The 14988-nt window shown below is 38.7% G+C and overlaps 2 protein-coding genes across 2 annotated transcripts in view; one reads left to right on the plus strand and one right to left on the minus strand.

Annotated features, from left to right (window-relative positions):
* The window catches only part of ogdhl (oxoglutarate dehydrogenase L), a 50795-nt gene that overhangs the window by 4769 nt on the left and 31038 nt on the right, over window positions 1-14988 (minus strand). The gene's annotated exons all lie outside the window — the stretch shown is intronic.
* Window positions 12220-14869, plus strand: slc18a3a (solute carrier family 18 member 3a). Its single transcript, XM_042502184.2, has one exon. It carries the CDS (start codon window positions 12722-12724, stop codon window positions 14279-14281), a length of 1560 nt encoding a protein of 519 aa, XP_042358118.1. The 5' UTR covers window positions 12220-12721; the 3' UTR covers window positions 14282-14869.

Below are 14988 nucleotides of genomic sequence, written 5' to 3' on the forward strand. Positions count from 1 at the left end.
ATTCTATTAGTTTCAAGGCTGACTTAAAATACGAATATAGTTACACAAAGAAAGTTATGTAAAATTCAAACCAAACAGATAGATTAGCTAATAGAGGATTCATAGCACAGATTTATGACATTTAACCTCTGGGGACCTGGGGCCTGGGGACAGTCATGAGGGTGTCCTCCCCTATATGATAGTATAGTTGTATAGTATATTTCGACTGTCAATGAAATGTGAGGGCATGTGCATGTTACTCTCGTCATGCTCTGTACAGTTGTTAGCGACCTCTGTATCCTAAGTCGCACTGCACTAATCCCCAAAACAAGAGAACCATTCTTCAATACACAGCCCCCACAACAAGTTAGAGATTAGTCATGGCTGTAGATTAAGTGGACATGTTTCTCGCCTGCAGATTTGCATGTGAAATAAAAATAGAAGCCTGTGTGACATTTAAATAACATTAAGAAGAGAAGAATTAATTATTGGTATTTATTTAACTTTACTTAATTCCTATTTTAGTTTAGTCTTACAAATGTAATAAGTTATGGCTGCTCGTTAATGTTATTGAAATCCCTTTGATGACTGAGAGTTAGACATTATTAAAAGGAGCTGTGTACAACATTCAGAGCATTTATAAAGCAGCAAACAACTATTCGCTATGTAAAGATATGGTGGTTTAATTGCGTACTGGGCAGAGAATGAAGTCATGCTCTCGATGTGTGTATTTTAATCAGAGCTTCTCTGTTCTTTTTTGTGGTAGCTGTGCCACGCACATGCATGTTATTGTATGTGTGTGCATGTAAGTCCCAAAAAGGTTAAAAAGAGGAGAAGCCACATGGTCATATCACATCTTATCATTGGGCACTACATATTCGCAGTGAAATATGGTTTGTGGTTGCCGAAAGGCTCAATAGCATACTATATAGAGCATGGGGATGATTGATTTCTTTCACTGAAGCGTCCGCAGCTGTCCTTGGGGGGATTTAAATATTGGTTTTGAAATAGCCAACAATTACAGACCATAAATAAATGCTTTCTATGTGCAAATGTTCGATTGTATATTGGCCGCCACCCATTTGAGTGTACCCCAGGAAGCTAAAAAAAAAAAAAACGCATCCAAAGAGCACCTGAGTGGACATCATCCCCTTATTTCTAGCACTGGCTGTTTCCGCAGCTCCAGTTACATTGCACGTGTCATACTCCATAGCTCCCATGGGATCAAAGAGTGTGTCCCATCCTTCATTGAGTAGCCATGGTAAGTCGCTGCATGTGTGTCACAACTACTTGCTGTGCTCATACTGTGGTTACTGCTGACAGTGACAGTGGCGTCACAGAGGTGTAGCACCAACCCTCTAGTTTCCCTCCTGGTAACAATATTAGCTCTGTCAGCACTGTTACTCTTGTTATTGAGTGGGCACCGTTAGATGCTACCTGAATGCTGCACACAGCTTGTTTAATATATCTATTATACTTGTGCATATCACAATAATAAATAATACACAGATTCTTTTTTTTTCAATTATGTTTTCTTACAAACTTTAAAAGCGGCCTGGCTTTGACATTTCTTTGATTATATTGTCTAACTACAACACTAGACAATACACAATAGCATACTGGTTATCATATAATCAATATATTTGCAGTAGGTTTCAAAAACCAAGTAGTCCGCACTTATGGAATTGTGTTAATGTAGCATATGATTTAAGTATATAACAGTACGGTCAGGATCGTTATCAATATACTTCTCAGTTGATCAGATCTGAAGTCTGTTTCTAAATTAAATAGCATTACAAGTCTATGTTTAAAAAGGAAGGTGGATACTTTTTAAACGTATATGATACTGACTAGCATATCCAGCTTTATATGCGAGTGGTTTATGACATTATAATGTGAATCCTCAACTGCACAAACAGGCCCATTAACACCTTCACACTCCCATGAAAAAGGATAAATAGATTACATGTACAGTGAGTGTGAACTGTGTGAAATCCTGAAAGATTTGTTTGTTGTGAACACTATATGTTAGGGAGCCAAGTTGAAAATTATTTTCTACTGTTCAATGTGGGTATATATAGCTTTTGTATAGTAAATGGTCCCTACAAAACCTGTAAACTTTTCTTTAAATCAGTACATTTGCTGTTTGTAATTTACAGACAGTGATCCTCCACAGAATGATTAACCTAAAACAAAATCAATTTGCAAAGATGCAGTGATTCTGGGATGATTAATAAAGGACTTATTGTCTAAATTCTTTGTCTTCCTTCTATTATTCATGGTCAAAACAGCAAGAAATCCATCTCACATAAAATAATTACTGTAATGCTTGGAAAGCATTCAAGTATCTGTACTTTATAGAGTAATTCCTTTCTATGCTACTTTATACTTCTTCAATACATTACAGATGGAAATATTGTACTTTTTATTGCACTACATTTTTTTGGCATCTTAAGTTATTTTGCACATTCAGATTTTTAATACAAAATACAAACAAATAAACTATCATTATAGATTAAGCTCCCCAGCAGTATATAAAGCAGTTTAAATTAACCTCATCTTTATCAGCCGAAATATTAAATTGATGTGTACATTAGTACATCAATGACTATAATACAAAAATATGATATACTGTAGATATTAACTAAAGTGGGCCGTTCTGTTTAAGGAGTACTTTTACTTTTAGTACCTAAAGTATGTTCTCATGTTAAAAGTAACATTTTCAAATGCATGCCTTTCACTTCTACCTGTGTTTCTACACTGTGGTGCTGCTATTTTTTGCTTAGGTTAACAGTTAACAGTTTTTCTGGATGCAAGTCAGTGTATTTACAGTGACGTAAACATTCAGCCAGCAGCACCACGAAGATAACACCCAGAGGTTACAGCATACAGTAGAAGCCCCCAGTTGGTGTTTCTAAGCAGATTAATTGACGACAGCCTGTCAGTGTTGTTGCGTAATTATGTGCTAATGTCACATGTACTGTGGGCGAACCCAGCGCCTGTTGTCATCATTCTCATGTATTCCAGCTAATTCAGTGATCTGCAGGAAAAAAAACACTACGGATTAGACTTCTTCTTACATGTCATGAAATTCTTGAAATAAAGATTAAATGTGCTACATGCATCAGTCCTGACAAGATTATTGTCATAATAATCAATATAAAACTTCCACCAGTGCCTTCATGACGTGAGCATCAAAGTCCCCAGACACTGACGGGCATATGGAGCCGTCATCTGGTGGGACGTTACTTCCTAAACCGCTGCAGGCCAACATGATCAACTGCCAACACGAAAGGATTTTTTTGTTTCAAGGAACATTATGCAATAAATAATTTTAAAAATACCTTATGCTTTAGAGAAAAGTTATTACTTTGCTGTAATAACAATCCTTTTTCTTTCTTCAGAGTGTTTATTATTATCATAAAGTGATTTGTCATTAAAGATTGTTCCTACAGATTATTCATTTAAACCACACTCACCAGAGATTTCTGTAAAAAAAAACTGCTGGATTATGTTAAACTTTGAATCCAAATGTCTGGCAGCAGACCACAGTTTGCTTTTTTTCTCTCCTCTCTTACAATCAAACATATTCAGGTACTTAGAGTTCACAGAGGATTAAGTCTGGTCAACCAATGAAGTTTTGAGAGGATTACACAGCAACCTGACCACAAGCGCAGCAGAGAGAGAATCACAGTCAGCGATGACTGTTTCCAGAAAGTTATATGAATCAGCATTCCCCCGAGCAATGAGGGAAAAAAATAATAATAACATGCGATCTGGTGGGGACGACTGTAACGCTGAATAATTTTGGGAGCCCAAATCAACAAGCAAGTGATTTTTGTAAAGTTGCTGCCCGCAGTATCAACTCTCCAGTAAATAAGTGAATCATCAATTAAAGATTAGGAGAATCAGATGACTCTGGAAAGAAATAAAATGCAGTTTACTTGTGCTCACGTAATTCTATGCTGTGTTACTTAACTGTTGCTAGTCTTATGGGTAGTTAACCAAAATGCATTTAAGATTTAGAGGATAGAATACTAACAGCACATTTAATTCACACACACTGTGGGAATGAAGTGAATATTTAACACAAATAAATACACCATTAAGCAATAACAGAATGTGTCTGACTGAAAAATTATGGCTTTTTTTGTTGTTGTTTTTTTGTAAAGAAATGTGAATGACAACAAAACCCCAGAAAATATGTGCTTGCAATGCTACAGCAAGAGCATGGATTTGGAAGATTTAAATAAATGGCTATTTGAATGAATGGCGACCAACTGTGTACTCCCTCTATGGCTGGGTATTGGTACTTGATACATTTAAGGTATTGACTAAAATCCCTCAGTACTAAACAGTATCAGAACATTTACAGTAAAACAATAGTTTGCATTCAATTCTTTTTTGCACCAGGGGTCTGATACCAGACCCTCCTGACTCCACGTGAAATTGGCTGTTCAGATGCTGCTGTTCAGTGCATGTCTGTCTGATGAACACAAGCTAATCAAAGCAACAGTAATTAATATCCTATACTGAACCATTAAGCAGTCCGAGGAAACACACACTGACACCAAAACAGATGACATTAGCCGTGTAATGCTTACAGTTAGCCCAGTCAGCTCACATTATGAACTCTCACAGCTACAGGTACAACCCATACATGTGTGAATTAAAGCACGGTGTATTTGAAAGAGTTGGCACTTCAGCACACTGACACGCCAGCAAAACATTTAGATGTATGGCTATACACTACAGGCAACTCCACATACATTATGGGTATTTAATTAAGTAATCTATTTTTTATATATTAGTACTTATGTTTAAATTTTATTGATATATTCCACACTTTTCTACTTCTTTTAAGACATTTGAATGGGAGCATCTGTAACTAAAGGCAATTTCCACTCGGGGATCAATAAAGTATTTCTGATTATGATTCTTATTCTTTTGGTACCAGCATCACTTTAAGGGTATTGGTATCATATTTTTTAAACAATACCCAACCCTAATTCTCACTTTGTTACACACACAGTCCATAAATGAGACATAATTTATTTTGCATGAATTTTGTCTGTAGACATGCACACAAACCAAAAGTATGCAATTAAAGTAAACTAGGAGGAGAAGAATTTTTTTTGTCTTTAAAACAAGACCAAGAGTTTACAGCCATGCTAGTGGCTTTTGCTGCAGCTGTACTTTAATACTTATCTGCATAATAAAATGCCAACATTAATGGTGTTATGTTAATGCTTAGCAGATACGCTAAATGTAAGGTTTCTGTAAATTACTATTAAGTCCATAGTACATCTGAGCCTGATGATCCAAACGTTTTGGTCTCTTTTTGCTCTGATATGTTATATAATTATCTCTATTATAAAATGAAAACTTTCTGTTACTGTTACTCAGCTAGATGACGTGAACATAAGCTTAGCGACATTCAAAAGATGTTACGTTAAGAGGAAAAAATGTACAAAAGGAAGAAATGCTGCAGCTATCCCCCAGTTTCCCCTGTGGCCTTATTCTAAATCCTCCTTGTGCACAGAATCTCTTTGCAGCTGCTCAGTGAGGGACTGAACAAAAACAGTCAGACCTCCAACCTGGAGCGCATAATTTTTTCAACATAACCACAGGTTCCCCTGAATCACCATCTTTGGTAGAATCAGACAGTGACTCTCCTCAGTGATTGAACTCAGAGCCAGCTGCACACAAAAACAAGGTGCGATGTTGGCCTGTGGCCTCAGATCAACCACACATTCATCTTCTACATTAGTGATCTTGACTGTCAGATGTGAAGCCGATTATATAACCCCAGACCCATAAGACTGCGCACACACACACACACACACACACACACGCACGCACGCACGCACACACACACACACACACACACACACACACACACACACACACACACACTCTTGTTGATCAGCCACAGGACAATCAATGGTAATGCTGACCACAGCTGCTCCTCCAATCAATTCACTGTACTTAAGACATCACACCATTTGTACACAGCGTGATTTACATGAAACAAACTGACAACAACACTGTATACACATCCAAACATAAGGCCGAAATCAAATACACACCTAAGACATAAAACATTAGAGAAAAACATATTTGTTTTAAAGAAAGAGTGTTTTTACAGGATTAGTGTTTCAGTTTAATCTGGATTAAAGTGGAGCCGTGCGTCACTGCCCTTTAGAAATCGCTGTTTGAATTAATTGAACCGCTCACTTTGAACAGTATAGTACACATACTGTATATGCCCCACAAAGACATGGATCGATTTCTGAATGGGCCTACTGGGCACAGGCCCAGGGGTCCAAAGTGTTAGCGGCACCCCTGGCCTTCACTTGCAAAATGTCACTCAAATGAACAAATACTGACCAGTAAGACACTAAAAATGAACACAAAGAGAGTAAAAGAAACTGCAAAGAGACACAAAATAACAAAGAAAAAACAAAAAATAAAATAAAAAAAACAAAGGCAAAACAAGCACAAGGAGACACACGATAACTACACAGTGACACAAAACGACTGCAAAGTCTATGTGTTTCGCTCCTCTGTAAGAGAGGTTGTGTGGCCCTTTGCATATCTGTGCCCAAATTTTAACAATTTGCCCATGCACAGAGCAGTGTATGTCACGAAGATGGTCATCTTTAATGGTTCTACTGACGAGAGTGCCGACAGACCCAAAAGGGTTTACTTTTTGCCGTATCTCAGGGGTGCTTTATTCTATCATTACATTATTTTCATGATTTTGTCAATCAATTTGCTTATAATGACTTCATATCAGTTTTATGTTTCTGTTTTTTTGTGCATTTTTAAAAGTACTAATGTATTGGGGTCCTGGGGTGAGTTATAATTATAAAATTCCCCAGTTAGCATTGACAGCAGCTGCACTATGCTTTGATTAAATGAATGGATTTCACACATGGGGATGATGTCACTTTTAATCCACTCAGCTACATGGATTATCCTATCAATCAACTTTTATTTTTTAAATGCAATGTATGTAATTCTGCTCTCCATTTCCATCTGCAATGAGTTGGTGAGTCCCCATACAGGACACTTGGTGTAAATAAGCTGATGTTTTCACTATCAAAAGGCCCAAGCTGATAATTTGATGGCGACTTTTAACTCCACTATATGTCCTAGATATCTTTAGCTTTTAGTTAATTCACTGCCAGCTTTGCCATCCCTAAAAATCGTAATCCAAAATGAAAACTTTTTTCAAGAACTCCTGATTTCTTTTCAACTGATAAAAAGCATGGCATATTTCCGACTGCAGATTTCTTCCAACACAAAACCCAAACTTCACCCTTCTTCACAATGAGAACTTTTACTGTGTTCTACTGACATTTGTTTACTTTAAGTGATGTAGGACCTTTGGTAAGTGTTATCTGTCTGTAAGTGATATCCCACTGTGGTATTGCTGCATTTACTCAAAGGCTGTACGTCTCCCACACATATCGACTACAGCTGAAATGCAAACCCAGTGAACTCTATTTGTCTGATAATTGAGGAATTTTTCATTAAACACCAAAGTGTCCTGCTTTCTGTGTCTCTACTGCAGCAGGCAACTTGTTATTTCATGAATGTTTGCTTGATCTACACTTTCCAGCCATTAACAGATTTCATTCAGATCCACCAAGGTCATTTTGTTATGCATTTGGCTGCAGTGGTTCAGAATTGTGTGTGTGTGTGTGTGTGTGTGTGTGTGTGTGTGTGGCTGTTAGAAACTAATACTTTGGCAACTGCACAAGATTACATGGTGATCTTGGATCTCCTGAGCTACTTTCAAACCAGATCAGAGCAGAATCGCATAGAAAAAAAACAGCAAAAATAGATAAACAAATAAATAAAGTTGATTCCCTAACACAGCCAATCCAGTTATGCGGACTGTGCTGACTCCACCCTCGACAGCAGTCAAGAGGACACTGAACTAAAAACAGATTGTTTTCCCCAGAAAAAGAGATAACTGGCCAAAAAAAAAAAACCTAAACAAAGTTGACCACTGTCTTGTATTTGTTGATTCATTACTCTCTCTGTGTGTGTGTGTGTGTGTGTGTGTGTGTGTGTGTGTGTGTGTGTGTGTGTGTGTGTGTGTGTGTGTGTGTGTGTGTGTGTGTGTCTGTCTGTTGGGGTGAACCAGAAGCCAGTGCAGAGTTCCGGCCTTCATGACTTTGCTTAAGCTTTCCAGTTACAGTATGTTCACTGAGGGAAATAAATGTGATTATCAAAGCTGTTCTCTCACTAATGTGACATAACATTTCATCTAAAAATAGAAAAACACTGAGCCCCTTTTGGGTTACATTCCTGACATTTATTGCTTGGATTTAAACCGTCTACGTCAAACAAAGCTCTGGGAGGGGGTTGATCAAATGGCTGGATTTCTCTGATTTGTTTCAAAGACGCTGGAAATGAACGGTGTCCCTGTGGTGAAATGATTGCATTCACCTCAGGACTTATGGACAACTTCAGTCATATTCGTCGCTACCTCTATGAAGCTGTCTGACAGTCTCACATTTATATATATATATCACAGAACTCTTATAAGAGGGCTTGATTTACTACCCAATAATTAATAATAATAATAATTTTCCAGTTTGGTTTTTGTTTTACTGGCTAATATTGTGTGTGTGTGTGTGTGTGTGTGTGTGTGTGTGTGTGTGTGTGTGTGTTTGTGTCAACAAATGTAGAAAGACCAGTATAAAACAAACTAAAAGGGCTAAAAAAGACAATGTATTTCAGAGATACACAGGGTAGCATCAACAACCATCTACTCTACATTTTATTATAAGTCTAATCAGAAAAGGTGATATGCCAAAATATCTCACCAAAAGAGAGACGCCAATCCTAACAGGGCTTAATGACAGTTTTATTTTGAAGAAACTCTTATCACTTGGTTTAAATCTTGAGTTATAACACTGCGGTCTAATTGAACACAGTGGCATTCTGTCTCTTTTATACCCCACCACAGCATGAACAGAACTTTGTAAGGAGGTTTTAAACAACGTCTTGCATCAGAAACTTGGGTATTTCTCAACCTGGAGCCTATTTTTCCATGTTTTTGTGTCAAATTGACTTATGGGAATGATGACTTTTTAAAAACTGGTCTAAGAGTAAATGTCTATATGACTGTGAGTTAACTACCTTAATAAAGGTGTTGAATTTATTGCATATTCTGAACATCTTAAATCTTTCCGCTTTTTAATTAAAAAAAAAAAAAAAACTAATACTGCGACTAATAAAAGTGAACAAAAACTAGACATTAAAACAATAAAAACTTAACTGAAACGAGCAAATTTCGTTTGGAAACAAAGTGAAACTAAACTGAATTGAAGATAAAAATGTAAAATAAAACAAAACAAAATCCAATTTAAAAGACAAAAGTATAATAACTCTGCAGCCATGAAGCTGAAATGTGATTGCAATAGTCTATATATTTATGTATAGATAGTTTTCCTTTAAGTAAGTTTGCTTTCAGTCTGCTCTTAAGGTGTTGTTCAGATGTTTTTTAAAAAACTGTTTTGTTATCAAATGTGGTTTTGTGGTGTTTGTATCTATGTTTTTATTATGTGGTAATTTATATGTTATGAGTTTTAGTTAATGGGGATGGAAGCAATGGAGTTTACATTTGTCATATATTTGTATCTCTGATCAGGTACTCCGTTGTTTCAGTTACTAGGCCTGGCTCTCTGTCTCTTATCCATGTACCTGCCCCTTGTGGCTAACTGAGAGTCTGCACCTGTATTTCTGGTATGTCTATTGTGAACCTGTGTCTATTGTGCAAAATCTAAGGGGTCCCCAGATAATCAAAGGGAGACAAAAGAGAAGAATATATAATAATGTTATACAAATTAATGTTTTTTGTTTTTTTGTTTTTTTTCAATTTTTGCCTCTTTCTATGTTTTTCTTGTAAAGTATTTTAACTCTTTATGCCTCAAAAACCACTAACATAAAACAATCAGTTTCAGTTGAACTGCTCACAATTCTTGTCAGGAGGGGTCACAAGCAGAATCTACTTCATTTTGAGGGTTTACCAGAAAAAAAAGGCTGTCTTGCATATAAATGCCTTGCTGTTAAACATTAGTCATTCTGAGAGAAAGGCCTCGTGCCGATAAACGCAGCCTCTCCACAAGATACATAATATTGGCAGTGTAAAGTGGACATTGTTATGTGACAAGTATAAACAGGTAAAGTTGAAAACCAGTAAAGCAGCCCTTTAACTGTTATACAATGAAAATGTAGGGATATGAGGACATCTACTGGCTGAAAGAGGACACATGACGACCAAAGAGAAAACCAACAGGGAAATGATTGTGATTGTTAAGTAAAGCAACATGACTGAAACCAAAGATGTCAACACAAAAATCTTTGGTTAATGAATTACAGAAAACGTTATATTGATCACAACTAGCCTGACTCTCTCCAGCCTGATTGTATTCATAAAATCAATCGCCAATAAATTATGTTCTTGTGGAACAAATCAGCAGATTTTATTCTTTGTTTAGATATAGAATAAAATATTTAGGGGTAATTTGGTCCAGTAGGTTCCTTTTAATTTTTCAAAGCTTCCTTGACAAATTCATTCTTCCTCCACTAGATGTCAATACTGCTCTGTCTCAGGTTTTCGGTCTGATCATTAATCTGTAGCCCACTGCAAAAGCTGATCATTTAGTGTCATTAGTATATGTTATGTTAATAATTTATTTTTTATTTTTTTTATTTTTTATTTATATTTTTATTTATTTATTCTGAAAACATACAGAAGCAGCTTAACCAACAAATGCAAAAAACAAGCTTTTTATTAATTCAGATTACTTAAACATTTCACAACCCCAATTTCCCTGCTTTAAAAATGTAACTATATCTTCTATATCTTGAAACAACGCTTCAAAAAATGTTGTCTTCAACTTAAATGGGTCAATTAAATTATCTAAAGACGCTGATGTGCATTTGAAATCAAATTTATCAACCCCGTTAGTAAATTGCTTTAGGGGAGTATAAATATTGGTGAGAGCTGCTGAAGCTTTTCTACACCGGAGGATGGCAGCGTCAAGCTATATTTAAATACCCAGTCCACGCGCTTCGTGTTGGTAAAAAAGCGGAACAATTGTGAACTCTTGAAGTTTTACTTAAAATATGATAGTAGGCTATATCTCTGGACGAAACTACAACGATATGTGTGTGACTTCGCAAGACTCTTTTAAATACTAAAGTTGTTTAAATAAAAAAGGAACAACAGGTCAACAGAATACATTTTTGTGCAAAAGAGCACATTTTGAAAGAAGAGTAAAAGGAAGCTGGCTAAAAAACTTGTTGGTTAATATTGTAGATCTGATAAGGATGAAATCATGTCAGTTGTGAGTACAGTTCGTTTTCCGAGATCTTTCAGACAAATGGAAAGCTTTTAATGCCACTGTGCAAGTACAGCGAAATTTAAAAGTGCTACTTCTGAATCAGTGCAAGTATTAAAAAATATAAACAACCGTGAAGATCTGATTCTGAAACGGTTCGTATAGAGTAGTAAAATGTTTCTTTTCCCTCTTTTGAAAAGCAAAATGATCGCAGAGAGCGAGAGAGAGAGAGAGAGAGGGAGACGGATCCTCCTTGTTGGATCAGACTTTCAGTTACACTTTAGCAGTGCAGTGTGTACGCGGGGGCTGAACCTAAACTCCCCTTGGCTCATCACTGTCCGAAAAACACCCTTTAGATGCCAAACGCACCGACAGACTGTGTTAAATAATGAAAGCTAGAAGAATTAAAACATTTCACTTCAATTTCATCCCTTTTTAACCTCCTTAATGCGACATCGCCTCTCTGTGGAGCTGTCCACCGGAGTGTGGTGCTGAATCAGTTTTTATCAAGTTACACGGAAACCTGTGTGCATTGTTTTCTCTTTATAACAGCGGTTGTTCTAAATTCAAGTTTATTCATATTTTATTTTGTTACTGCGAGGAATTGCAGAGCTTTCGTAATTTATAGACACATCCACTTTCAGACTTAAATTATCAAATTCCACCTGAGCGTAATCAAGTGATGAGTATAGCATAAAGCGGCGCAAGCATCCTCGGCTGTCTTAAAGCAACTGGCTGGACATCAGCGCGCACCCGGGATTTTGTATTTAATTAGCACGAAAGATCTTCTGGAGAGCAGCAGGACTGTGCGTCACAGCCAGCAGCGAAGATGGGGGGGTGGAGGGGGGGGCCTATGGGAGTCAACAAACTGCAGTGTGTGTATTCCTTCCACGGCCGACAAAACCAGTCCGGCTGATGTGAAATGATGACTTAGCTCACAGTGTTACAGGTGACTGGAGACAGCTAGGAGCGTCTTTGAGCCGAAGGGACGCGGCAGACGGACCAAAAACAGCAAGTGCGCTGATGAAGCCGGTACTGTGAGCTGTAGGTGAATCCCCCAACCTGCGAGTGCTGCCCGGGACCAGCGCGTCACCTGAATGACGGGATATGAGACAATGAAGCAACTAGGGACGACGGGGATAAAACGAGTCCAAGTCACGGGAGTGGAAAAGCGCGTGCAATGACGGACGGCGCAAGGGACAGAGAAGAGGTAACGCAGAGGGAAGTTATCTAGCTCATTAGTGAGGCTGGGAAAGAAAACTAAATAAAAGCCAGAACAGATGTGCCAAGCGTGTGTAATTCTGTAAACAAATCAACTGGGGGAAGCCGATTTTCTCACTGAAAAGACGAGACTTGAGCCGGAAAGGGAGAAAATCATGGAGCCGGAGGGGACCACAGAGGGACAAGCACCTAATTTGGCACAATCTGCCGCCTCCAAACTGTCCCAGATGGGCGAAAGAACTAAACAACTGGGCAATGTAATCCAAGACCCAGAGCGTCAGAAACGGATTATTCTAGTAATAGTCTGTATTGCACTTTTATTAGATAACATGCTTTACATGGTGATTGTGCCAATTATACCCGATTACCTTGAAGGGCTACAGAGAGAAGCGGATCATGCCCAAGTCGCTGCAGCGCACTCCAACTCCACTAACAGCACCATCCACAAAACACCAAAGGGGAACTTCGACCTACAGATTGGTGTCCTTTTTGCCTCCAAGGCAATCCTGCAGCTCCTGGTGAACCCTCTGAGTGGCACCTTTATAGACAGAGTCGGGTATGATATTCCACTTTTCATCGGTCTCAACGTCATGTTTCTGTCCACCCTAACTTTTGCTTTCGCTGAAAACTACGCGACTCTGTTCTTGGCGCGCAGCATGCAGGGCCTCGGCTCGGCTTTCGCGGACACAGCGGGGATCGCTCTGATCGCAGACAAGTTCACGGAGGAGACGGAGAGGAGCAAAGCGCTGGGTATTGCCTTAGCTTTCATTTCTTTTGGAAGTCTGGCGGCGCCCCCCTTTGGAGGGGTCCTCTATGAGTTCGCAGGGAAGCGAGTGCCCTTCCTGATCCTGGCCTGTATCTGCCTCACTGATGGCGTGCTGTGTCTGACTGTGCTGAAGCCCTTCTCGAACCGGGAGAGAGAAAACATGCCAGTGGGCACTCCCATATATAAATTGATGATGGATCCTTATATAGCTGTAGTGGCTGGTGCTCTGACAATTTGCAACATCCCTCTCGCCTTCCTTGAGCCCACCATCGCCAACTGGATGGAGGAAACCATGCATGCCAGCCAGTGGGAGATTGGCATGACATGGTTCCCTGCCTTCTTCCCTCACGTTTTAGGTGTTTATCTCACTGTCAAATTAGCAGCCAAGTACCCTCACCTTCAGTGGTTTTACGGGGCTATAGGTATGGTGTTCATAGGCGCAAGCTCGTGCACCGTGCCAGCCTGTAAAAACTTTGGAGAGCTCATGATCCCGCTGTGCGGAATCTGTTTTGGCATCGCCTTCGTAGACACGGCGCTCCTGCCAACACTGGGTTTTTTGGTGGATGTGCGACATGTGTCAGTGTATGGCAGCGTGTACGCCATCGCTGACATCTCCTACTGCGTGGCCTATGCCATGGGGCCTGTGGTGGCAGGACAGATAGTGCACGACCTGGGCTTTCCGCAGCTCAACTTAGGCATGGGCCTCGCAAATGTACTTTACGCACCGGCACTGCTTCTGCTGAAGAACGTAACGCAGATGAAGCCTTCATTCTCGGAGCGAAATATGCTCCTGGAGGATGGCCCAACGGGGCTGTATGACACGATAAAGATGGAGCAACGAGAGAAGAAGAGAAAGGGCTTGTGTACAACCATCGACGAGAATGGCATTGAAACTTTTGCGCAACGATCGTATTCAGAAGAGGAATCCTCAGGAGGAGAGTACGCGTAAAAGACATTTACCTGAGTGTGAAACTATAAAGTGCCCATGTAGAGTTGTGTGCATCTCATCCGATCCAATCAATTGCATAACACGATTAGGATTGTGTAACGACATAAATTATTTACTGCTCCTGGTGACAATTCCTTCGGGTGTTGTCAAGCCAAGCATCTTCAAGCTTTTGCAGTAGAAAGGCGCTCGCTCGTTCTTCTTAAAGTGAGATATCGTGAATGATTTGTTGAGATAAATGTCTATTCATTAACAGTATTTATCACTGTATCACACTCATATTCAGGGATTATGTGTAAATGTATTTTAACAAAAGAACAATTGTAACGTATGCGTCTTTCAATGTAACCTGTATTAATTTTTTTTTTTGCCAGAGTTGTGCTGCTAAACTCAATATGCAATACTGTGTGTGTCACACGACGCTGTTAGAGAGATAAAACCGATGGAAATGAAGTAAAATCTGCGTCTTGTTGTCTGATTATTTTGTTTATTTTTGAATAATGTACTTCTGGAATGCATAGCCTCATTGTGTGATCTGCGACTGTATATACATGTATATTCATGTACATAATTAAATCAATATTATGTGAATGAGACCGTTTATGGAAATTATTTATTTAGACAATTTATAAAATTAAACATTTATTTTTCCTGAGTGAATGAATCAACACTAATAAAATTATTATGACAATACAGTGGTACTTTGGTAA

Source organism: Plectropomus leopardus, chromosome 13, assembly GCF_026936395.1.
Source record: "Plectropomus leopardus strain MGB_pleo_1.0 chromosome 13, ASM2693639v1, whole genome shotgun sequence".
Lineage (NCBI taxonomy): Eukaryota > Metazoa > Chordata > Actinopteri > Perciformes > Serranidae > Plectropomus > Plectropomus leopardus.